This window comes from Prionailurus viverrinus, chromosome D1 (assembly GCF_022837055.1).
Source record: "Prionailurus viverrinus isolate Anna chromosome D1, UM_Priviv_1.0, whole genome shotgun sequence".
NCBI classification, from domain to species: Eukaryota; Metazoa; Chordata; class Mammalia; order Carnivora; family Felidae; genus Prionailurus; species Prionailurus viverrinus.
This window is the reverse complement of record NC_062570.1, coordinates 29,103,199-29,128,097: the sequence shown is the minus strand read 5'-3', so window position 1 is coordinate 29,128,097 and position 24,899 is coordinate 29,103,199. Positions and strand designations below refer to the sequence as shown.

General features: G+C 43.0%; 1 protein-coding gene across 6 annotated transcripts in view; it reads right to left on the bottom strand.

Moving 5' to 3' along the window:
* Positions 1-580: 580 nt before the first annotated feature.
* The window catches only part of NTM (neurotrimin), a 396,118-nt gene continuing 371,799 nt past the window's right edge, over positions 581-24,899 (bottom strand). For 2 of the 6 annotated variants that reach the window (XM_047823727.1, XM_047823723.1), the window contains 6 exons: positions 21,822-21,956; positions 19,776-19,896; positions 15,224-15,375; positions 11,847-11,882; positions 6,551-6,583; positions 581-1,546 (listed from right to left, as the gene is read on the bottom strand). In XM_047823727.1, coding sequence (XP_047679683.1) covers positions 1,446-1,546; positions 6,551-6,583; positions 11,847-11,882; positions 15,224-15,375; positions 19,776-19,896; positions 21,822-21,956 — 578 coding nt within the window. In that variant the 3' untranslated portion in view covers positions 581-1,445. Of the gene's footprint in view, positions 1,547-6,550; positions 6,608-11,846; positions 11,883-13,766; positions 13,873-15,223; positions 15,376-19,775; positions 19,897-21,821; positions 21,957-24,899 lie in introns of all 6 variants that reach the window. The other 4 variants (XR_007144903.1, XM_047823726.1, XM_047823724.1 and 1 more) reach the window with 4 other exon arrangements.

Below are 24,899 nucleotides of genomic sequence, written 5' to 3'. Positions count from 1 at the left end.
ATGGGCTAAAGCAAGTGGTTACTGACTGTGTGGTTGGTTCAGTTGCTTGCTGTTTACGCCCTAAGACAGGACAGAGAAGCCAGGCCTCCCATCAAGGCCCGGGCCTCCAAGAGCCACACCTGGAAAAGATGCTGCGCCTAGTATTAGTGTTTTGTTTTGTTTTTGTTTTCATTTTCTGTTTTCACTTTTTATAAATGTCTCTGACGTGTAAATAACCAAGGAAATAAAAAGGCAGGAGCTGATTACACAATTACCAGTAAACTCTATCATCTTTTAGAAGATCAACACACAGCTAACGCCATATACAGCATGCAGTAATGTCTGAGAAAGGACCCTGCTGAGAAATAAAATGGCTAGAACTCTAACAAAAAAAATATATGTATATATATACTGTATAATATATGTCATCAAAAGAAGCATAGCCAACAAACTCAAGATACAGTGTGGATCACCCTTCCATTTCTAAACAGCATGTAGAAGCATAGTATTTTCTGCATTAAATGCCAGAATAAGGAGAAATCTGTAGCGCTGGTGGAGATGTTGGTTAAATCGTATGTGTTTTTTTTTTTTTTTTGGTGGATTTGACATATCCTTACCAGGTGGTTAATGCCTGGTGGTCCACCAGTTGTAAACCTAGTTTAGAAGTACACTATTTTTAACGTTTAACAAACATACTTCTCTTCACCTTTCATATGTGTATGTTTTTAGTCTTGTCTTGTTTTTGCACTAAATTCTAGACTCATATCAGAAAATATAATTAATAAAATTAATAATGAACCAGAATCCCTTATTATCCATGATGTCCATGTAGTAAAATGAAAACAAACAAACAAAAAAAGTGTAACAATTTTTTTTTTTTTTGTGACTGTTGATTGTGGGATTGTTGTAGCTGTCAGGCTGTCTTGTTTAGTCTCCTTTTTATTTTTTTTCTTTAATTTTGCATTTTGTAACACACACAACAGTGGCACAGTCTATGAACGGGGCCACAGGGGCACATCTGGGTCCGCAGGACTCCTTATGCGTTCATCTCTATGGAATTGGGAACAGCCGACTCCAGAATTTTCCTTGCTTGGGGTGCGTCAGTGGGCGGAGTGGCTGAGCCCTGCCCACCCTGGTAACAAACAGGTCATGATGCAGCTGCGGGTGGGTCCAGAGCAGGGTGCACATTCTTTCCGTTTGGGCAAAGGAAGAAAACTCAGCTGTGCATACTGATCTGCAAGACCTGCAAGGCGATTTTCAATTTCCCTTTGAAATGTGTTTTGCCAAAATTATTCTTTGTTCCCCTCCCTCGAATTTGTGTCCCATTAGGCTCTGTTTCTCTGAATTTTGTTGGATTAGATCTCATAAGAAACGGGGATGCTCTTGCTGCTGTCGGAGTTGCCAGTTGCTGTTGGGTTGGTGGTGGCAGCGGCAGCTTCTCCCCAGTGGGGGAAGTGGCATTCACATCAAAACTTGAGGAGTAGGTGCAAGACCAGAAGAGGTAGCAGCCAGATGCAGCCTGCCCTCCTCGATGTCCCGTTGTTCACTTCACTGACTGCGCCTGGGCCTGTGGAGAGAACAGACTCGTCATGGGCTGCCTGGTCTAAGATGGAACATCTGTCACCCTATGTGCTGTCATTAGGCCTTGCCTCTGATGAGGCATCCCTGTAACTGGGACATTTGATGCTCCAGTGCCATATGTGTGTGTAGGGGTGGGGGAGTGGCTGCATTAGAAATAACCATTTACAGCTTGGATCCCATGGATGCACGCTGTATAAGAGGGAGCCTTCATTTGCAAAGAGAGAACATGAGGAACAGGTTAAAGTGTGCTGTTGGCCACTAATCCTCTCTCATGTTGTAATATGCTAAGGACAAGGCTCAGGGTCAAGTTCAAGAAGGTGGCAGATTATTTCATATTCTACATGGAGTCAAGGAAGTGAAACCTTTGTATCGTCTGCATCATCAACTGACCAATCAGCGTGTGCCTTAACCATTTACATAGCTCTCCAGCTGTTCAACCTGTTGTGCTGGGAAGGACCTGTTGAACACAGCAATCTGTCTCCCTGCTGCTGCCACGTTGGGTTTGGTGCCTGTTCTGTCAATCACTCTATCGCAGGACTGGGCACTGGGCTTCTGCCTGGAACACTTGGCCTCTTCCCTATCTGGACAAGGTAATAGCAGACCTAACTCAAGTATCATGTGCCTGAAAGGCCAAAATCAGCCTGCTGCACATCGAAGTGGGATCAAGTAAAAAATACAGGTGGCCTTCTGCTGTGAACATGGAAGTGAGAGAAGGCTTATGTGGAAATTGGGATGCAGAGCCTGCCACCGTGCATGTTTGTGGGTTGGAAATGGATGGCATACTTCCCTGAGAGACACAGCTCCACCTGGCCTGCATGCAGATACTCTGGGAGATGGGGACAAATGTTGGAGGCAAGAAAACTATGAGGTGCATGAAATTTCCCAGCAGTTTGCCTATCATTTGAAACATCAGCTTTCTGACCAAGAATGCCCATAAAAAATGGGGCCATGATTCATGAACAGTACACACAAGGGTGGAGGCCCAGATGAGTTAGGTACCTACTGCAGCAGAGAACCTTCTCAGGCTACACCTGCTCTGGCATGCTTTGTTGCATTGAATTTAATGGAAGTATTTAAAGCCGGTATCCCCCCTAAGGCCACCTCCCCATTGTGGTCAAGAAACAAAGCCAGAACCTGCCTGCCTGACTTGGGTGCTAAGCATCAGAGATACTTTTGGCTAATGCAGTTCAGCATCAAATCAAGCTTTCTTGATTTCATATGGGATGATTCCATCACATCCTTGAAGCCCTGGCCTGGGACCACTGCCCATACAATTTTATGTTTTAGACCTTTAGGACAAAACTCTGATTCTGGGGCAGTGGTTAAATAGATGGTCATGAATTTGAATGTATCAGGTCTTCCAATCTCATGTATCTGTGATGTCTGGCTCCCAATATTCCCAAGGCCAGGCAGCGCAAGTTCTCATGATAAGAAGCACAAAACACAGGTATTCTGTTCTCCACTGGCTGGGAAGTGAACTTCTGGGCAACATAAAACTAAAGGCATCTGCCATGGAATGCCTTCCTTCTTACAGCCCATGGTGGATACAGATGACAAAGGAGCATTCCTGTTACGCTGCTATCACTTACACTTCAATTTCAGAAATGCTTATCATTTACCAATGATCACTAATTGGCTCTGTCTTGCAAAATGTAACTATTGTGTTTCTATGTAAACCACCACCAGGACTCATTTCTTCATATTCAATCATTGTGTTATTTATACAGCATTCTTTGGAACCCCAGGAGAGAAGCCACTCCCCCTGCCTTCTAGGATGAGGTTGCCTCTCTCTCCAGTGAAGAAGCCCTGCTGCTCTGGGCCACTCCAAGATTCTTCACATTAAGACCCTTGCCTGTTACTGAAGCTGACTCTAAGCCACAAAGGTTGTTTCTGAAGCCAGCAGGCCAGTAGGTCTTTGTGTAGCTGGGTTCTGAGTTTAAGCTGGGAAGTCCTCTTGGCTGCATTCCATCTTCCCCCTGTGCAATGCATGGTGATTCTAAGTGTGTTCTATGTGCCTGGCACACCACGCTCCTGGCCAGGCACACATCTGTTGGTGCATGACACTCTTTCTCTCGCATGTCTTTTGTTCTCCTCAACACACACACAGCTTTGCAGCCCACTCCCCCATTCACCCCAGCACATTCCCACCATACTCCCAGCCCTGGCCATGGCTCAGAAGATGCCCTGTGGTAAAGTAAAAGGGAATAAATGCCAGGTATCTGAATTTAGTGTCTCTGGGATTCTCACCTGCATTCTCTTCTTTTGGGGCCACCCAGCTAGTGGGATTCTCCAGGGAGGAAAGTGGAGAATTAATGCCACAAGCCAGGCAGAGAGCGCAGCAGGAGCCTGCTTCCTTACCATGTAAGAAAAGTCAAAAAACCGTGTTTGCAGCCAGGGCCTATGCAGCGCTGCAGGGAGGGGCTGTGAGCCGGCAAACCATCCCCAAGACACCTCACAATGGCTGATGCCTCTGCAGGTGTGCTCTCTGGGCACCATGTGCTCTGCTTCATTGCTAAACCTCTCAGAGTTCCTTTGTGGCTCTGCTGCCTGCTGGGAAGCACCACAGAGAGCCAGCAGAGAGAGGTCCTGACCTGTTGTGTCAAAAAACTCTTACCATAGAAGAAAGGAAAAGGCCACCAAGTGCGTCAGAGCCTCCTCCTCTTGCCTGCATTTGTTTCCCTGCCCAACACACAGGGTCTCTCTGCTTCTCTCCTGTCCCAGAGTGACAGGGGACCGTCACTCACTGTGTGGGGCCATATCCAGCCTGCCTCCTCCTTTTCCACATACTTTCTCCCCTCTCCAGCCCCCCCATCCTTCTCTTGGGCACATCCAGGAAATCTGACCTGGACAAAACTGGTCATAAGGAGGAAGAAACAGGAGTGGACCCTGGAGAAGCATTGAGACAAGGGTATTCCAGTCATCCTCCCAAAGGGGACAGCTTCAACCCTCCAATCCATAGAAATTCACAGACCGTGCCTTGCTACCTGTGGCCTTGACCCCTTCAGTTTATTCTTTATGCTAATTCCAGAGCGGTGTTTCTATGATTCCACACTCATCATGACACTAATCTGTGTGATTCTTGCAGCCTTCATGAAACTTCCCAACTGCTTGGTATAACACTCCCTACATTTCAGAGTCTGCTTGCTATCTGCCTCCTCAGCCTCTTTTCCTGACACATGTTCCTTTGTTTCTCCTCACTCCCTGCCACCACTCCCCACTCCATGCAACACAAGCACACAGACACTACACATACTCATGGTCACATAAACGAGTGTGTGTGAACCACATTCTCTTTCCTTTCCATCCTCACATACCCTCTGCCTCCATGCCTTATGTGCTCTCTACCCAAATCACTGCCACTCATTGTTCCAGATTCTGTTCTGATCCCCATTTACCTCCTCCAGGAAGACTTCCTTGACTTGCTCCTGTTTTGCTTCCACAGCATCATATGTATCCCACTATTAAAATACATACTATCTGTGTTATAATTCTCTTTATTTGCCTAACATGAATTTCCTCTGCTGTGCTATAAAGTATCTTAAGGAAGGGTAGGGTCTGTGTCTAACTGGGCCCATGGCAGGTATTTAACAAATGTTTTTTAAAAGAAAGAAGAAACCAGAACATTTTGATGCATACTGATGTGTTCATATTTACTCTGTCTCTGTGTTTTCCTTTCTCTTAAAATTTTACTGAGACAAAAAAGCAAAAGACCAACTGAATCAAAACAAAACAAAAAATTCTTTACCTTTTTTTCTATCTCAATTTCTCTCTTCCAAACATCCTTTCCCTCTTTTTCCAACTATTTCCAATAAAAGTCTCTCAAAGTTCCTATGGTTGAGGGAAAGTATACATAGAAGCAAAACCATATCTATTAGGATTCCAGGAAGAATTCTTACAGTTGGAAAGGTGTTCCAGTCCCTTAAAAGCACTCAGGTATGAAATGAGGATTATTCTCTGTGCTTTCATATGTGGACACTTAACCTCAGAGAGCTTAACTCCCTTGACTTTTGTCTCCAAATACAATTTTCTTTCCACCAACTTGGGGCTGTCACTTTGTGTAACTCACACATCTTCCAAGAATGAAGAAAGGAGAGAAAATGAGGCCACAGGGCCTGTCCCACATCGGTACTGGGTAAGGTGGGACCCACACATGGTTTCCCACACTTGCCAGCACATGAAAGAATTCCACGAGATGAGAGTGTTTTGTCTAGGCAGGTGTAGATCACAGCATCCTGGAGCAAGGCCCTCTCAGAGCCTGTGCCAGACAGAGCAGCAACTCAGTCCATTAGCCTGGTGACATGGGCCACACAGATGAGGCCTCTGTTCATCATCCAGCCACGCCTCCATTCTGCCTCAGATGCCTTTATTGCTTTTATTTCACTAGAGAGCTGTGAAAGCCTAAAGAGACTAATCACCAGGACAGTTGGGGTCCCAGAGAACTGTGATGAACATCAATTTAACCATCAAAGACATCTAGTGGGAAGGAAAGCCTCAAATAAGATGTGTTTTATTTGTGGCCAAGTGACTCACCGAAGAACCTCCCCCTTCCTTCCAGTTTCCCCTCCCTCCCCCACTTCCCCTTCCAGCTCCAAGTTAGAAAGAAAGAGAGAACAGGGTAAGTAAAGGATAGCATGCAAGGCCAAGGTCTAAGAAGGTCATCACATTAGAGCATCTGCTTGTGAGGAGAGGCTGGTCTGGTCTGGAGCAGCCAAGACATGGAGCTATTCTGGGCCCTGGCAGGTGCTCATTAGTGCTGCCAGCAAACAGCAGTTAGAGGTCTGCAAGTGGAAGCTACCCAGGGTGAATGGCATATCCTTGGAGACAGGTTAATCTAGATTGGCACAGACATGGCCCAAGGTCAGGGAGGGATCCCACTGGGCTGCTTGTGGGGTTAGCTCAGAAGAGAAGGCATGTTGGAAGAAAGTGAAGAGTTTTGGATACCCATCCCCACCCAGGCAGCAAGCAGGTGCCTGGAAATAAATATACCAACCTTTCCAAGGGGTCAGAGCTGTAGTTGTCACTTCTAAAAGAAATTAAAAACAAGCCACTGTTAAGGTAGAAAGCAGTCAGAGTCACTTGCTTTGTCCTCTGATGGTTCTGGGAACAAGCTGGTTCTCCCGGCCCAGGGCCTTCCCCAACCGTTCTGCACTTGCCTCTTGCTGTCTTGACCACAGTCCAGCTCTTGTATGTGCACCTCTCTTTTTTGTTGGGAAGTCAGTTGCCATAAGGTTGAGTGGGGGGATGGGGAAGGATATGACTGAGGGTCAGATTGGCTCATTAATCCAAAGAGAACCAACACACCCATCTGATCATAGCAGGAAGCTTGGTACACGCTGGAGCCTGAGGCCCCAAGCCAATAATACTTCTTTGTACAATTTTCTTTCTTTGGCCACTGGACTATCCCCTAGTTAAAGTCTGTAGGCCTCAAGTATAAAATTGGCTGATACAAATGGATTATATTATAAAAATCTGAATGTAGGTGCCCATGCTACATTGAGATGTAAAACTTTGGCACTTATCTGCACATTTTACAAAAACTGTGCCAGAGGAGCTCATACCTGTGATGCCTGACTTCCCTTGATGAGTCAGACTATATAGCAAGCTGGTCCAGAGGGACAATCTCAGGCAATAAGACCCACACCTATGCTGCTACACTTACACTTGCTAAGTAAGACCGGCCTGTGGAAATTTACTGGGATGCCAGCTCTTCTTTGATGATTAGACGACAAAAGACCCACATTTCACCAGCTGCAGGCCTTCAGAACAATCCATAGAGACTTTCCTGCTAATAGCAGATGTCCTGAGTCATCAGAAAGTGGTCCAATCTCTAACATTTTACTTGCCTCTTTAACTAGGTGTCTGCAATAGTTCAGCCTGGATGCAAAGAGGATGGAAAATCCTTTCACAATGTGTATGAAGATCAGTGATTTACATTTTAAATATTTCATAATTTTATTTGTCAGCTATACATCAATAAATCTGAAAATTAAAAAAATGCATTAAACTCTTTGCATCAAGGTGATACCGCTCTCTGTGCAAAGGTCCTTGCATATAGAAGGAAAGGCAACCTGGATATAACTTAACCTAAACTCAACTAAAATATTTAACCAAAATCAGATGAATAGGTATGTATGCATTCAAGCTATCTATTCTTTAGGGTGCCCGAGATATGATATCCCTCTTTAACTAAGTGGACCTTGGCAGCCTTGGGAAGCCACTCTAAAAAAAAGTAAGGGATAATCCATGATCAGAGAAAAAAGGTATGATTCACAGAAGATCTGTCACATCAAGATGGTAAAGAAAAGTCTCATTGTCTGTGCTTTTATCAAGGACAGTCTCTTGGAGTGATTGTTGGGGCCTAGAGACCCACCCCAAAGCCAATGTGGGGTTATTTTCCCAAAATGTCTCACTCAGGTACCACTGACTAGAGTTTCTCTGTACCAAGAAGAAGGGTGACTGGCAGGATGGAGGATGAAGAGAAACTCATGGAGGGAAAAAGTAGTCATAGGCCTTCATCCCCAAACCACAAGCAGTGCAGATGTACGGTACATTTGAGGGAGGGCAGCCACTGACTTATGGGGTGCTGGTTTAAACACTGCTGTAGGAAGGACACAGGGAAGGGTTCTACTTGGTAGTTTGGCTTGCCAGAACATCGAAAGAGAAGTGAACTAAAAGTATAAGTTTCCACAGGGCTCTAGATACATGTTGTGATTTTATGTAAGGCAAAAGCCTCTGTAAACAACTTTAGCTTAATTGTTACCATCCAGCTATTCTTTCTCCTGAACTCCAACACACACTACTTGAATGAGAACAATACTCTTCAGTGACCATTTCAAATTGTCTAACTGGAATGTCCTTCTGTCCACCTTACATCTCACCACAGTGAGGGGGGTAATGTTGCCATGATATTGTCTGTATTACCCTGATATTACCCTGATGCTATACTCCATCCCACTCCAAGAAGAGATGCAGAAAGGTTAACATGCTTTCTAGATCATGGTCTACATGCTATCACTGTTGTGTCAGTTTGAAGAAGTATGAGCCTTGCTTGAGCCTCCAAGCCACCCATGGAGCACTAGCCACCAATAACCTCATGTTTTTGAGTTCATTGTTGGCTATCAATAAAACAAACAATCCCTGAAAATCCAAGCATGTATTTCCTTGGCAAGAACTTGACTGAAATTGGTGAATTTTGTTGATATATTAATGAGAAGCCAGGTAGAACTGGATAAAATATTCAAAATAAAGAAAGTATAAGAGAAAAGAAAAAGAAAGAGGAAAGAAAGAAATAAAGAAAGAAAGAGCCACTCCCCTTAAGCCTGCAAGTCAGTATCTGTAGTCAATCCATAATGTGATCTTTTTTGCCACCGGAAACAATGTTAGCTAAATCTAAGTACCTATGTAAACACTGGGTTTCTGATTCTAGTGTGCAGAGAAGAGCTGGTTGCATGCCAGGATGGATATATTCACCTTCTAGAAAGAGGTTGATAAAATGTTTTTTATACCTTCAGTATTTAAACATTCTATGTGCCATAGAAATGCTCACTGTTAGACGGCTGGGCCTAATTCATTATCTTTAATCCTCTGCAGGGAAGAAGTGGTCATCTTTCCTACTGCACTTTTTTTTTTCTTCTTCTGATATACAGAGTTTACTAACTCCCCCATTCTTTAATAAGTTGGTTTGATGGTCACTGTGAGGTTCACAGACATTAATCAGCCAACTTTTCCCAGCCCACTGATACCATCAAATCTGACTTCATGCCTAGGAGATAAAAAACAAAGAACAGTGGATGGGAAATGAACAGCTACTAAGACGCTGAGTTTGCAGTGTGGGCCCCGGCACACTTGCCGGGGAGGGACTCAGTGAGGGATGGTGGTGCATCCCTGAATCCTTATTTATCATGGCAGGAGTACTGCGCCACCAAATATTAATACGAGAAAGTGACATGCAATCTGTTGTGTTTGCAAAAGGGGAGCAGAGAAATACTTCAAGGTGGCAGAAAATGCTGAGGAGGAATGAAATTCTCTTATCAGAATCTCTCTAGTCCATCCAGATATTGAGTAACAAAATAGCTTAGAACTTCTCTTAAAGCCAACTGTATCCTGTCAGTGGAAATCCATGCATTTGTATAAATCTTGTTTGGTATTTCTGGCATAAGATGAGCATAACTTGGGGGTATTCCCTGAGAAAATAGGTAGCTCTCTATTCTATAGGAGACTAGCAAAGAAGGAGGGGAAATAAAATGAACACAGATGAAGGGGAGAAATGCCCCAGGCACAAGATTTGTTTTCTTTAAGATATTTTTAGTTGTACAAAAGAACCCAATAGCTATACTGAAGACCACACTAATCCAAATCTTGGAACATTCCAGATGTCTACAATCTACAACTTCTGGCAATGACCCATTGCCGTGTACTCAACAAGAAGGATGTGGCATTGAGAGCAGCCTGAGAATCTGAGTACAGAGCTGGCATACAGATCCTTTTACCCAAATTCATTGTTGCAGCAGAGAGGGGTGAGGCAGGACAGCTTTGTCTCAGCAGGTGGAGCCTGGTTATAAAGTGTCCTTCTCCTTCTCCAGTGCAGTGACAGAAGTGATTTGTTTCTGGTCTGTTTCATTATCATTGGCTCTGGTGTGGGACAATGCCCCTTCTGTCAGTTGAGTATACCTACAGGTAAATACTAACTCCTTAGCAACCACTACCTGTTTTAAAAGTTCCTATTCCCTCTGAAAATAAAAAGCTAAGTGATCAGAATCACTTCTAAAAGCACATCCTGTAGCACTATCTGTCATCACTCCAGTCCCTCATGCCTCCTCCTTTTCTCATTATTCTCATCTCCTAATGCTCTTAATTTGAGATCTGTGGATCTTCTCATGCCAGGGTTTAATAAACATAAGTTGAATCATAAATTGAACCTGAATTCTTCCACTGACTTCACTTTTACTTTCTATTTCTTTGTTTCATTTTCTTGTTGGCAGTGCCTTACCATGGCACTCTACATCACTAAGGTGAAGAACGCAGCCCTGATTCTTTTTGTTGACAAAAGTATTTTTCCTCATCTGTCAAACAGCTTCCCCTGTAATTTATCTCCTTTCATCTCTTTCCCACCTTGCAAGTCTACTGTAAGATGGGACATCTTACAGATGGGAAGGGATGCAGGAGATGGGTGTGGGAGAAAGATCAGGGACTGGGGTGTAAGGTGGGTAAAGCCTCAAGCTGCCTTCCTGCTAGGCTACCCTATGATCAGCACCGTCCTCAGGAGGAAAACAGTAGCATGTGCCACATGGATTCCACTGCACCACTTGGGTAGTCTCACTCCTGCCCAAATGCTCAGTCTCAGTCTTAGAGAACCACCTCTGCTATGTTAGGGGACTCTGGTGAGTCACTTATATTGGTGGGCCTTTGAGAAAAATTGTGGCTGTGCAAAGAGAAGCAAGAGATGAAGGACTTTTATAGGGGAAGGGCTTGAGGTGGAATAGGATTTACGGGGCTGGAGAGAAGAGCTTGAACGAGTTAATTAACCCCTATGACGTTACACTGAAGGAAACTCTTGTCTTTCAGTTTGCATCTGGGGATTGGGCTTGAATGATTCAAAATGCACCTGGCAGTTTTCAAAGCCTTTTTAATGTGTTTTCAGGTGAAAGTTGGAACAACTGTAAGGTAGATAAGACAGATCAATTTTATTTTATAGAAGAGGAAATGGAGTCTCAATAATGTTTAGTGGCATGCTCAAGAGCACGGAACTACTAAATGTCAGGCTCTGAACTCGATCCCAGTGGTATCCCACTCCCAGTCACTACTTATTGATTATCATGCACGCTGTACCCTGCCCATCTTCCTTTCTTGGAGAACCTCGCTTTGAATCAGCTGATGCATTTTAGGGAACACCTAAACCTTCATGCATATGGTGTTTGCTTCTATTGCTCATGGGCCATTGAAGCTATGCAGGTTGCTATGAAAACTGCTCAGTGGGCTGGACTGTTTTCCTACTGGTTCAGACTTATGCTGTCTATCTTTGGCCTACACACGGATCTCTGGGCTTTCAGATGTAATGGTGTTTATTTTCTTTTCCCCCTCCAGGCCCTTCTGGGGAAGTGTGGGCAAGGTGTGAGCAGAGAAAGGACAGCTTCCCTGGGAGCTTTCTCAGCTCCACTGACTTCCTTAGCTTCCCCTGGCACCCTCTAAGCAACTCCACAGACAGGTAATGTGGGTGGGGGATGAGAAGGGGGATACTGGCAGAAGGGGGGAAGGGCAAAAAACCATAAAGCAAGGGGAATACTGACCTTGCAACAAAGTTGAGCTTGTAGGCTCATTTAGTTCTAAATCGGGTGAGGAACGTACAGGAGAGAAAAATGAAAACAAACACATATATTATATACAGTAGCTATATATTTGTCATATATAGTTTGTATACTGCTATTCACACACGTTTCTGAGGGATGGATAAATAAAGGAAGACACAAAAAACAAAGGTGGACAAGATGCAGCATGAGAAGCACTAAGGTGCCTTATGCTTCCATCCTTGGATGCCACGGTTGGAAAGTGATGGAGTTGGCTGCTCATACATTTACAGTGCTGTGCTGAGCTGGGGAACTGACATGGTAGCAAAGGACCAAAGTCCCTTTCCAGATGAGATTTCTGTCCCACGTCTTAGCCCCATTGTCTCACTTCGGGAGACCAAGTTCAGGAATTTCTGGTCCCATGGCACCATAGCAGGAACAAGGTGGTCCCAAGAACCATGGTGATTCAGCTTATGGGGGCCCCTGCTATCCTTGCAGTCTTAGGGATCAGGAGCATGATCTCATGGGTTCATGATAAGAAGGACCACCCTGCTCCATTTTGCTTAAGTACCGTTGAAGATATGGCCACAATGGGACCTCCTAGCACAGCATTCCTCACTTCTCAACATTCAGGTTGCATGATGCACAACGTGCAGGTTGTGAAAAAATTGGTGGCAAAATTGTGATAATGTAGCTGGCTTTCTGTGATGCTATAGAAGAATGGACTGCATCACAAAGTTCATATATTCGCATAACACAAATGCTACTTTCCCCTCACCCTAGTCTGCTTGATGGCTCTGGGCTGAGAGTCTGCTGATAATGGGAGATGACACAGAAAACTCTGCTATGTCTGTATTTGTCAAAAGGACTTATTGATGATGGGTGTCCATCAGGAGTTTGGGGGCTGCAATGTCTGGACTAGCCTCAGAGAGAGCTGACAGGGTGAAAACACCCATCTTGCACACTAATGCCATTTTACTCCACCTTGCACACTTGTGCAAGTATATAGTATATAGTATATAGTATATAGTATATAGTATATAGTTACTAGTTTCATGGAACTATGTTAGCCATGGAGCATTTCTGTGAAGGGCTCCTCCTCACAAATGGTCTCTCAATTGAGGCTGAAAAAGTGCTTACTGTTAGATTAAATTTGGCAAATGTTCCATGCTTTTTCTCCCTCTTAGAGATTTAGCACGTAAAGAAAAGCTCTGAGGTCTCTGCATTAAAGAACATCCCTGCATACACCCCATTCATCTCGGTTGACCCAGTCTTTCTAAACTTATATGAACACATAATTTCACTTTTTCTTTTATTTTTTAGAGAATCCTGGGATCCACAGAGCTGGCAATTGGAGGAATGTCCCAATGACACAGGGCAGATGCAGACAGAATGATGCTGGGAGGCAGAGGTTCTAATTGCCACGCGGGGGGGGGGGGGGGTCAGCTGAGAAGAGCAGATTTATGGCACATGCTTCACTGCGTTTCTTGCCACAGACTCCAGTTATTTCACTCTTAAAGCTTGTGCCTTCTCCCTGTTCTCATCTTCAGATGGCTTAAGGGGAAGAGTCCAGGGAATTAGACAGTAGTGATAAAGCCAATTGCAAAACCATGCCATGCATCCAAATCAGAAGAGCGAGGAGGTCAGAGGAGGAGGAATACTGTTCACAGGAATGAGGGGCACTGTGGGTGGGGGGCAGGCCTGGGGAGGGGTGGGAGGCACAGCTGGGAGAGCCTCAGATTTGCAAGGCCAGGGAAGGAGGGGCCATTCCTTTATAATCCTGGCCCTTTTGTTCATGCAGACAGACACCTGCCAGAAAGCCAGAAAGGCCTGACAAATGTGAGGGGCAATTTGACTATCCCTGTGTGAGAGATGTCAGACAGATCAATCACTCTAATCCCATCTCTGTCCATTCTGACCTACCAGGTCTGGAATCGAGGGCAGTCTTCCCCTTCCCATCCCCCTTTGGATCAAGCTGGGCCTTGTTTTAGGTGCTGGACAGAAGGTGGGCCAAATGTGATTTGGAAGCCTAGATGGGACAATGGAGCAGCACAGGAGGGTTATTCGGGTAAGGCTGGATACACTGGTCTGTGGAGGGGGTGTGGTAGAGGCTGGGGGGTGAAGTGAGGTACTTGAAGCTATGGGATTATCTGGGAGTTCTCAGAATAAAAGGAATTTATGTTCTTGCCAATTATCTGCTAACTTACTCCCTTTCCCTCCCCATCATATTCAAGAGTGCCTGCTACCATGGGAGACTAAGGGAATGGATTTGAAAAATTCCAAGCTACCTGACTTGTGGGGATATGAAGGGATCTTCCCCAGAAAGCAACCAGATATTAACCATATGGCCTGTAGTACGAATCTGCATCTACTAAGTGATGAAAGCCATCACCAGATGCTTGGAGTCCTGCCTGATGACACACACCTAGACAGCCAGGCTCACTTGTATGTAGTTGCTTGAGACATCGCAGGTCTACAAGGGAGTTTGTTTGCTTTCTTCATTTGATTCTGGCACAAGTATAGTTGCCAGAGAGGTAATGAAGGCATAGAAATTTTCTGTGCATATATTACTCCCGCCCAAATAAATAGTTGTTTAATGAATTAATGCATGAATGACTATGTGGCTTCTGTTAGGATGGTGGCTTGGTTGGACAAATATATCTCAATCCAGTCAGACAATACACTTTGACATAAATGAAGAGCTAGGGAAATCCCCCATTTTCTATTAATTCTCCCTCTGAAGCTAATATCATTCAGGATCCCAAGCCCTATGATTCCACTTTTATTTTTATCTTTTAAATATGAAATTTATTGTCAAATTGGTTTCCATACAACACCCAGTGATCATCCCAACAGGTGCCCTCCTCAATACCCATCTTTTATAAACAGAATCCAGTTTCTCCTATGTCCCAACAACCCGGAAAAGGCTCAGCAATGGTAATGTTTTACACTGCTCTAAGGAACAAAGTATGAAAATAGCAAATGTTCCTCTCTGAGCGCTTTGCTATCACACCCAGTTGGAACCCTGATACCTCAGTTAGCTGAGGAGACCTTAAAGAGAAGAAAATTAAATGTCGCTTCAGCATCCCAACATCGTTTCTTCCCACTTCAGGGTTTTTTCCATTTCAGAATAAAATGTGAACATTCTTTCTCATTTTCCTCTGCTACTAAGACCCATTTTCGTCCATCCAGTCATTTCTCTCTCTCTCTTTCTCTCTCTCTGTCTCCAACTCCCCCTCCTCTCTCTTTTCCATTCAACCCTGCCCAGCTGTTCCTGATTCTCTTCCACTTGCCGCCCTACCCCGGCCGTTCCTTCCAATTCCTCCTGTGCCATGCGACCCTTTCCTGCTCCTACTGCCCAACTCAGGGCTCAGTCTTACCAAATAGTGTGATGCTGGCATTGGTATGGCCCAACTTATTGGAGGCCACACAGGTGTAGTTCCCATAGTCATGTTCAGACACATTGAAGAAGATGAGTTTTGAGAGAAAAGGTCTGTTTTCCACTTTGACTCCCTTCTTTCCTTCAACCAGTCTGAGACAAACAAGAGAGACAAAAAAGAAGAAAAAAGGAGATGGTTATATTTTTCTCATAGGAGAAAGACTCTGGAATTAATGATCTTTTTATTGTCCATTTTCTGATGTTAGGAGGACTATTTTTCCCCCACTCACTTATACAAGTTAACACACAATGATGCATACAATTGTATTTCTCTATTTTTACACAGGTGTCTGGAGACTTTCTTGGCACTACACAGTCACCAAGTTCTCTGAAGGCAGGTGCCTTCAACAACTCTAATGTGCCAGCTGTGAGACATTCAGGCAGTATTATTCACTCAGTAGGTGCTCCAAGTGTGAACCTAATCGATGTTGATGATGGTGTTAATGAAGAAGATGATGATGGCAACCATAAAAATAAAAATAAAAAAATCTCAGTCTTCAAAGAGAAGATCCTAAGGAGTTTGAAAGAACATGTTTTCAAGCACCTGGGTAATAAATTTTCTCTTATCAGCTTGAGGCATTCTATAGATAATATCTTATTTTTAGTTATAAGAATCAAGGATCATTTTTAAGCAGGGTACTCTGAAGGGCTTGAGAGACCGGTCTTCCCAGAGTATTATAGCAACTCAGTCTGGGAAGAATTATGGATTCCTAAGAATATGACCCTATAGACTGGGCAGTTTCCCTGAGCAATCCATGATGGCAGCCCCATATGCCACAAGGGTTCCCATTGGTGGTAAGGACTACAAAAGAAAGGCCACAGAGAGTTAATGGGGGAAAACAGATATACCTAGTAGAACCATGGATACCACTACTGGACAGATGGTGAGGATAGGGGAATACTGCTCAGGGGTCAGTGGGGACACATCCTCCATCTCAGGACACTGTTGACAAAAATTCCTACTACCAATGCATGTCTACATAGAATTTATGAGACTCTCTTCCTTTTTAGAACTTTGGAACATCCCATTTCAGAGAATGGGCTTTAAGCCAACCTTTTACATTCCCTGAAATAAAATGGTCTTCCTTGCCCAGAAGCTGAGTCTATGCTATGGGAAAGATAAAATGCTAGTGGGGAAAAAATCCTGAATGGAGGATCTCAGCAAACATGGTTTTAGGCCTGGTTGGGGCAGGATGTGTAGAAGAAATGTCAGGGTAGATACATAATGGAACAGGCACAGGGGACAGGAATTGGGGCAAATGGCTGGTTTCAGAGTCATCACACTGAGAAAGATAATATTCAAAGCAGAATAGAAAGGGAAGCCCAGCAAGACAATGATGAGGAAGTGCTCCATAAACTATACAATGTTATTCAATATACTGTATTTCTGTGGAGTTAGACATCGAGAACTCCTGCCTATCCCTGGGTCCCAGCATGTTTTTGGCATAGAGGACAGCTGCTTTGTCATCATCTGAGGGGGTTGTCTCTGTAGGACCACGGGACGATTCTCTCCACCATCTCTACCATGATCAGAAGAGAAAGCCAGGTTCTGGCTTCAGTCCTCATGCAACATCTGTCTCCAGGGAAGTCAGAAGGTTGCATGAAGGAACTTGCTTGCTTTTCATTATGTAGATTTTCCTCTGAGAGCCTTTCTCTCTCCTAAGCTAGGGGCAGTGAACTGGCCTGAGTCCATGGACTTCATTAAAATGTGAGCACTGTAGGAACGGAATGAGTCATCCGGCTGTGCTGTCAGACGCCACTGTTATATTTCCAGCTTGTTATGTAGATATTGATCCTCTAGGAGGTGCTGTCCAAAGAAGGCTCTACAGCCACCCACGAGGAGGTTTTCAGAGAGCCCGTCAAGTGTATTGATTCCATTTGCCATTTTGACACTATTCCTGAGCTGGGGAGGAAGCCTTCACATCAGAACCACGCTGTGAATTAGATTTCAGCTCTGCAGTGGGGAGAGACACTTACCTGAAGCAGGTTACTACTTGACAGCTCTGAAATGTCTTTAGTTAAAAGCAGGGTGGGGTGGCGATCCATTCTTTGCAGCACTTTGCAGCTTCTAGGGCAACAGACTTGCCTTTTCTCTGTGTGGTCACACTTTTCCCCCATCCCAAACTGCTCCCAGGCTTTGTGTTTTGTTTTGTTTTGTTTTGTTTTGTTTTGTTTTGTTTTGTTTTTTAATGAACCTGAGGCTTTTCATTGGCTCATGCCCCCATGGATGGGTGGCTCTTATTACACACAGCATCCTATTTCCTCTCCTTTTCATTGATACATGCCATTCAGTAGTGCTAGTGTGTGGACAAAGAGACTTCTACCCAAATTTTGAGAAAGCCGCCTGTCCCCATCATATTGACTCCTTTGATTTGCCTCAGAAGTCCACTCATCTCACTGGAATAGGAGCTAGGGTAGAGCTGTTCTTTCCCCAGGGATATCCGACTAGAGGAGGTTGCCTGCCAGCCTCAGGGGCACAGGAAGGACTGGCATGGACAAGGATCTCAGAGCCAGAGATGTTCAGGCTGAGTTGGGTGTCAGGAAGGCAGACAACTCCACTCAGTAGGAGAACACTGGAAATACATAAATGCAGAGCACATAGAAAACTGACCAGAATCAATTAAAGGGGAAAAAGGAGCCCAATGAGAAGAGCTTGGACAGAGGAGGAATCAAGGCTGCCTGAGCCAGGGTTTTCTGAAGCCCCCCCACCCCCACCCCAGTGACATAATTGGGTTTTCTCCTCCTGGGTTAATAACGCATAGACAGCAGCACCTCTGGTGACAAAGTGTGTAAAGCAGACTTTCCTTTTTTGGCCATTTTTGCCTATGGTCTGCTCTAATTTCCTCCACATAAGATCTTACCTTCCCCTATGTTTCTTTTTAATGTTTATTTATTTATTTTTGAGAGAGCACAAGTGGGAAAGGAGCAGAGAGAGAGAGGGAGACACAGAATCTGAAATAGGCTCCAGGCTCCAAGCTGTCAGCACAGAGCCCAAAGCAGGGCTTGAACCCACAAACCATGAGATCATGACCTGAACCAAAATCTTGAATGCTTAACCGATTGAGCCAACCCAGGTGACCCTCCCCTACCTTTTTTTTTTTGAATTTTTCTTTCATAAAGTATCTAAAAAAGATGCTTCTGATTAGTTTGTGGGAAGATCTGGACAACTGAAGGTTCAGGAACTGCGTGTTCAGCTCCATGGATTTTACTATTGGTTTTTGTTTTTGTTTTTTGGTTTTTTTTCCTGATACTAAGATTATTATAGGAAAGGGGAGGGACAAATGAAGCAGGACTTGCAATAAAGCTATTTATTGGGAAATGCTACTCCCTTATGCCTGATTCCGGATTCTTAGAAGAAGGGAGAAGCCAGCTATTTCTTCTTATCTCTTCATGTTTTTTTTTCCCTTTCTGCCTTCATTCTTTTCATCTATAAAGACCTCATAGAGAAAGAAACACTGAAGGTGTTCTAAATAGTACGGACAACAGCTGGGTCACTCCTGGCCTGGAACTGCTCAGTGTTCTCACAATTACCATCTTTGCTGTTTTTCTTACTAGCTTCTCAGTCTCTGTAAAGCCTTCCTTCTCCACCCCATACACACCTCGGACTTTTTTTGCATCATCCTGTCCCCATTTTTTATTAGTGTTTTGAACATGGACAGCTCTTGCACATTTATTTGTTGTTCATCCACCTTAAAATAGCTCTTTGATAACAGTAATTGTCATGTTGCCTGGCTGTTCTGAGCTGCTGAACCCTGTGCTAACTTGCCATTTGATAACTCCTCACAATGACAATCTTCAGTGAATCACAACAAAAATCCCGATGAGGCCTGCAACAATGGGAGGGAAGGGAATAGTCCCCTTTCTTTTCTTTTACCTTGAAGGAACAACTTGGGCACAAAGGGAGGGCAAATCGGGCAATAGACTCCTCTCTACACCACCACCGATGGTGTCTGGAAGTGAACTGGAGACCTGCTAACTTCTTTGCCACTCCCAGAGCCCCGTGAATATTCCAGGCTTCTTAATGCAAACCTGAGAATGTGTTAAAAATAGGTTCAGGCAGAATGCGTTATTTTCTTGCCCTATTAAAAAAAAAGAAAATAAAGAAAAGAAAAGAAAAGAAAAGAAAAGAAAAGAAAGAACAGGAAAGGAAAGGAAAGGAAAAGGAAAAGGAAAAAAAGAAAAGAAAAGAAAAGAAAAGAAAAGAAAAGAACACAGGCCTTACAAGGCTTCTGGTGGCCTTTCTTTGAGATTTTGCTTTCCTAAAAAAATGTTTTCTTTCAGGCCCATTGATTGGCAAGTGCTAAGTCTGTATGGAAATGTTAAAAACCTATCTGAAAATCATTAATATTCAGAATATATGCTCCCCTCTCCTTGATAGCTAGCTGGAACTAGAAGAAGATTTTTCAGAAATTCATTTGTAACAATATGGAGTCAGGAACCTGGAAAAACTTTCTTCCCCTTGGGGGCAGGTAAGAGACGGAAGGGGTCTTTACCTTTTGTCATCCTTGTACCACTGGAATTCTGCTGAGGGAACTGCTGAGGCCTCACACTGCAGAGTCCCCTTCTGTCCCACGGGGACGCCTGTCCCCTTAGCTTCTGAAATGTATGGTGGATCTGCAGAGAGAAGATGTCCCGGAGCATTTTACAATGCATCCTAAAATGAGGCAGGCCGCCTCATTCACTGGCTTTGTTTTTTCCTCCCTGTTCTACCTCTGCTTGCTTGAGCTGACAAATTGATACACAAATTGAGCCCGAAAGTGAAACCACTCAACACCTTGCTAAGGAAAAGCATGTCTTCCAAGCATGTATTGCTTCTGTTTCCCTCTGTGCAGAGGTGGAAAGCCCAGGTATTCAGGCATATTTCCTGTTTAAACTTTTTAACTTTCATAGGAGAATGGGAGCCCATCAACCCTACACTCCTTTAATCAGCTTTATAGAATTTCTGCACACGGGGTTCTTGCCAGAGTATATAACCTCGAACTATTCAATTCCCATCAAAAGCTCAGTTTCAAGAAATAATATTCATGGAGAATTGCCTGAAGGGTAGACAGATCAGTCATTCTTCCAGGTATTCTAAAATGGATCCCTGAATCAAGCCAGACCAAACTAGACCTATAAACTTGGCCTGCGTTCATTTGAAGTCTTTACCTAACTACCCTTGGCAATTCCAATAGTTTGCATTGAAGTACATTATGAAAAACAGGCATAATAAACTTGGCATTCTATTTATTGCAGAAATACCGTGTGTGATGTTGTTGACTATATCTCAAAGTGATCTATTTGTGGAGACACTAAAGAGAAATTTCTCTTGGGTTTCAGTACCAGAAAAAGCAGTGTTTCTCCCAGGCAACTGGTTTGCTTTCATCTTATGGACATAAACCTTAAAACAGATAATGTTTTCCCTCTTTGATTTCACAACTCAAAGCCAAATTCTGCACCTGCATCTACCCACCTTGTGGTATATCATTTCTGTGCTGATTTACCCTTTATTTTCCTAAATTGGTTTGCCTTTGCTCATATCCCCTTACTCTTCAGGTCAATTTTTATTACCTGCAAGTCATTTTAAGTTCCTTTAAAAAATCGGTGATGAAATTTTTGGTATAAAAAACGGTAGCATTATTATACCTATTTCCTTGCTTCTTAAAGTGCCGCATATTAATTAGATTCAAATTGTAAGAGAAAGCAAAATATTAAAGAATGAGTAATCATCAAGGCACGATATTCTCCCTGCACTTCCATTTCACCCAAGTTTTGAAAAGGAAAGGCTTCTTGTCTGGTGATTTAGTTCTTGGGTTCTATACTGTTATAAGACTTCTTAAAATGGGCAAAGCAGAGCAACCTTTAAAAATGTCTTAGAGAAAATCAATGTATACTATGAGGAATCAAGAGGGGAGAGGGTGGGAGAGAGGTGGGGAAGTTGAGTAGAGTCAATGTCAGAGAGAATCTGGGTGGTTGATAAGAAAGAATGAGGGTACTAGAGCAGTGGCTTCCAAAAGTTTTGGATTCTGTACCTCTACTAGTCAAAACAGGTTTTGAGATGCACCCTCTAATATGTGTATGCTTATCTATATTTAAATTATGAATGTGTACTTTGTACATCAACATATATACATCACAAAATGTATTAGGCCATGTAAATGTACCATAAATTTATCATAAATTTCCTTCATATACACAGATTTGCTCCCCACTATGGATATGGCTGGTCTAGAGAGTGAGGAGCTTGGGAACATAAGGAGTAAAGTATGGGAAAAATTGGGATTCAAAGACATATTTCTATCAATTTTGCATTGAAATCCATTTGATGATCTTCTAAGAATACAAGTCATGTTTGGGATTATATTAAGTTATTTTCAGCTACAATTATTTTTAAAACTAGAATTTTGACTTCTTTCTCTTAAAAGCAGAGAATGGACGATGATATGGCATTATTTCCCATCCTGAGTGAGCAGCTGGCTATGTGATCCAGCTCTTTGTTGTGGCCATGCCAACAGCCAGACTCACACACATGCAGGGTGAGGGTTCCTGAGACCACTTACAGTTCACGGTGACCTTGACTCTCCGGACCACTGGTGCAGCCACATCATTCGAGGCACTGCACTCATAGTCCCCCGACTGCTCCCGTGTGATGCCCTGGATTTCCAGGTATTCGTCTTCACTCACAAAGCCCATAGCTGCAGGAGAGGTTGTGGTGAGAAAACACACACACACACACACACACACACACACACACACACACCAAAAGTATAAACTTATAAAACAAGGTATAAAATGGTTATGTCTGCAGAGAATTGTGCCATTTCTAAGTTCAGATTCTTGGGAACAATGTCTATTCTCTTTCCCTCACTCATGGCCCCCCACTATTGCCTCCTTCATCAATTTCTTTTAGTTCCCCAGTGGACCAGCTGAAATGTTTGTGTTCCTATTTAGACTAAACACCGAGCCTAGAGAATTAGTGGTCCTCGATAAGTGATTAATAATTTTGACATTTACACTGCCCGAATATTACCAAGCAATGGGGCTTTGGGATCTGCGTTAGGCACCTCAGATGAATATTAACTCTTTCTGATTTCAAGGTATCACTGAGGTTGAACTTTGAAGTGTAGAGCTGAACACTGAATCCCAGACCATGAGTCAATTAAAAATACCACACTAGTTGTCACACACACACGCACGCGCGCACACACACACACATAGACATGACACAAAAGGCAGTGGAGACACTAATAAAATGAATTTAAATTCCTGTTTTTAAATTTAGACTTCAATAAGATCAGCAAAGATCAGTTGTCTAAACTTGGACCTGCTGGAGCTTTTGTGTAGAAGATTCTAAAGACAAACCAACAACAAGGACTCCATACTCTAACCACAAATATGGAAGAAAGTCAAGACCAAGAAGACATGGCTGCAAATCTTGCTGTCTTGTCACTACCCTGAGACTCAGTTTCTCTATTGAAAAATTATAAATAACAATACCAACCCACTACCTATTGGCTTCCTACCTAAACACTAGCCATGAGCACTGGCAATGGAAAGACCATAAAGTTAAAGCCTAGAAGACTGATTTCACAGTTCTCTCCCATAGTCACCTTCAACTTCAGCCTACTTGTGGAAAGGCAATGGAGAAAAAAAAAAGGAACTGCTTATATCCCACCATTTTCCTGCCTTATCTGTTAAGTAAAGATAATTAACATGATGATATATTTTATAGTGTAAACTGGGATACTTTTAAGAGTAAAAGTGGTGCTATTAATAGTTACTATAGAGGAATAAGCATAAATTGATATTATCCCTGGCAACTGAGAGACATTTCCCAGGCAGGTTATGCATACAGTCATATTACCTCACAGGGTTGTTTGGAATAACATGAATATATCTATCTATCTATCTATCTATCTATATATATGTGTGTGTGTGTGTGTGTGTGTGTGTGTGTATATATATATATATGAAAGCATTCTGAAAACTCTCACATGCTGTATACCTGTTCCTTTAGGTAGTAAGCCTATAATCCTCTGGGAGGCACAGATTCAGGTGGAGTGAAACTATTTTACTGTGAGTGGTCCACATCAGTGGAAAGGAAACAAAGGAGCATTTCTTTCCAGGTGAAAAAAAAACCCTGCATAATGCCACATGGATCTGCTGATCCAAAGCATGAAAAATGACAATAGTAAGAAACTATTATAATACAAAGAATGATCCATGTGGTATGTAAGTTACCATTGTATTTGTTCTGTGACGTTGTTACATTGTTTTGTCAAGACAACAGTAATAACAATGACAGCAATAAGAAAATGACTTCCTTGCAAAGAGGGGCCACTACCTGCCCAACACTGCCACCACTGTTTGGTCATAAGAAGTCTGTGTCACCGTTGAGTAACAAGTACAACAAGTGCACTCTTCTTCATGCCATATGTGTAGAAAGTCTAGATGCATAGAAAATCTCTTGCCTCTACTCCCGACTAGAGAGCAAAAAAACAGTCTATTATCTATTACTGCAAGCAACCAAGAATTATTAATTCACCAGAAGAACCAGGAACACATTAATAATTAAGACACAGCACCAAAAAGTCCAGGCTATGGAGACGACAATCAATATTAACCCATAGAGACTCACAGTCCAAATCATTAAGAAATTTCTAATTATTAAGGGTAGCTATTTTTTAAGTTTACTTATTTATTTTGAGAGAGAGAGAGAGCATGAGCAGGGGAGGGAAAGAGAGAGAGGGAGAGACAAAATCCCAAGGAGTCTCCTCACTGTCAGCACAGAGTCTGAAGGACTAGAAATCATGAGCTATGAGATCATGAGCTGAGCTGAAACAAAGAGTTATATGCTTAACTGACTGAACCACCCAGGTGTCCCAAAAGGTAGCTTTTTTGTTATTGCTCTTTTAACCATCTTGAGGGGAACAAGTATTAACCTTGATTTGAGGAAGAGTGTAGGAAACAAGAAGAAAAGGTTTACATGAAAAACTTGTGATTCCTTTTATGTTGTCATTGTTTATTTTCTACCAACCTCAAGCCCACATTTGTCAGATCTTTTCCAGCTAGAATGCTATAATTACTGTGCAAAGCATCTCAGAGACCAGTGTCACACTTAATATTCCCATTAATTTTAAATGGTAGTCCTTGGTACATATGTGTGGCAATTGGTGTCATATTTTAATTAGGCTTGCCCTACACCATCTGAAATTAATAATAGCTCAAATTACCAATGTAATTTATAAATTAACAGTGCCGTAGCATTAGGAAATAAATTAGCTCTGGACAGCTGTTTCTGGATTGAGCTCCAGTGCCAGAGCAGTGATTTGTAGGACCTCACATCTCCTGGGAGGCCATGTACTATACCACCAAAGCAAGGAAACAAAATGACACAGGAGTATCTTAATCTCTTCTTCTTCTCTCCAACGAGATGCCAAGCATGGTTTTTAATTTTACCATCCAAATATGTTCTTGTGTGACCACAGTAAGATTTACAAGGACCAAGCTTGGATGAGCTCGTTTTATGGACATCTAAATTGAGAAGCAGGTCTGGGGAATTACAGTCTCAAATGAAAGCACATAAATATTAGATTAATTAAAATTAAGAATTCATCAAGCTTTCTGTGGGGACATGT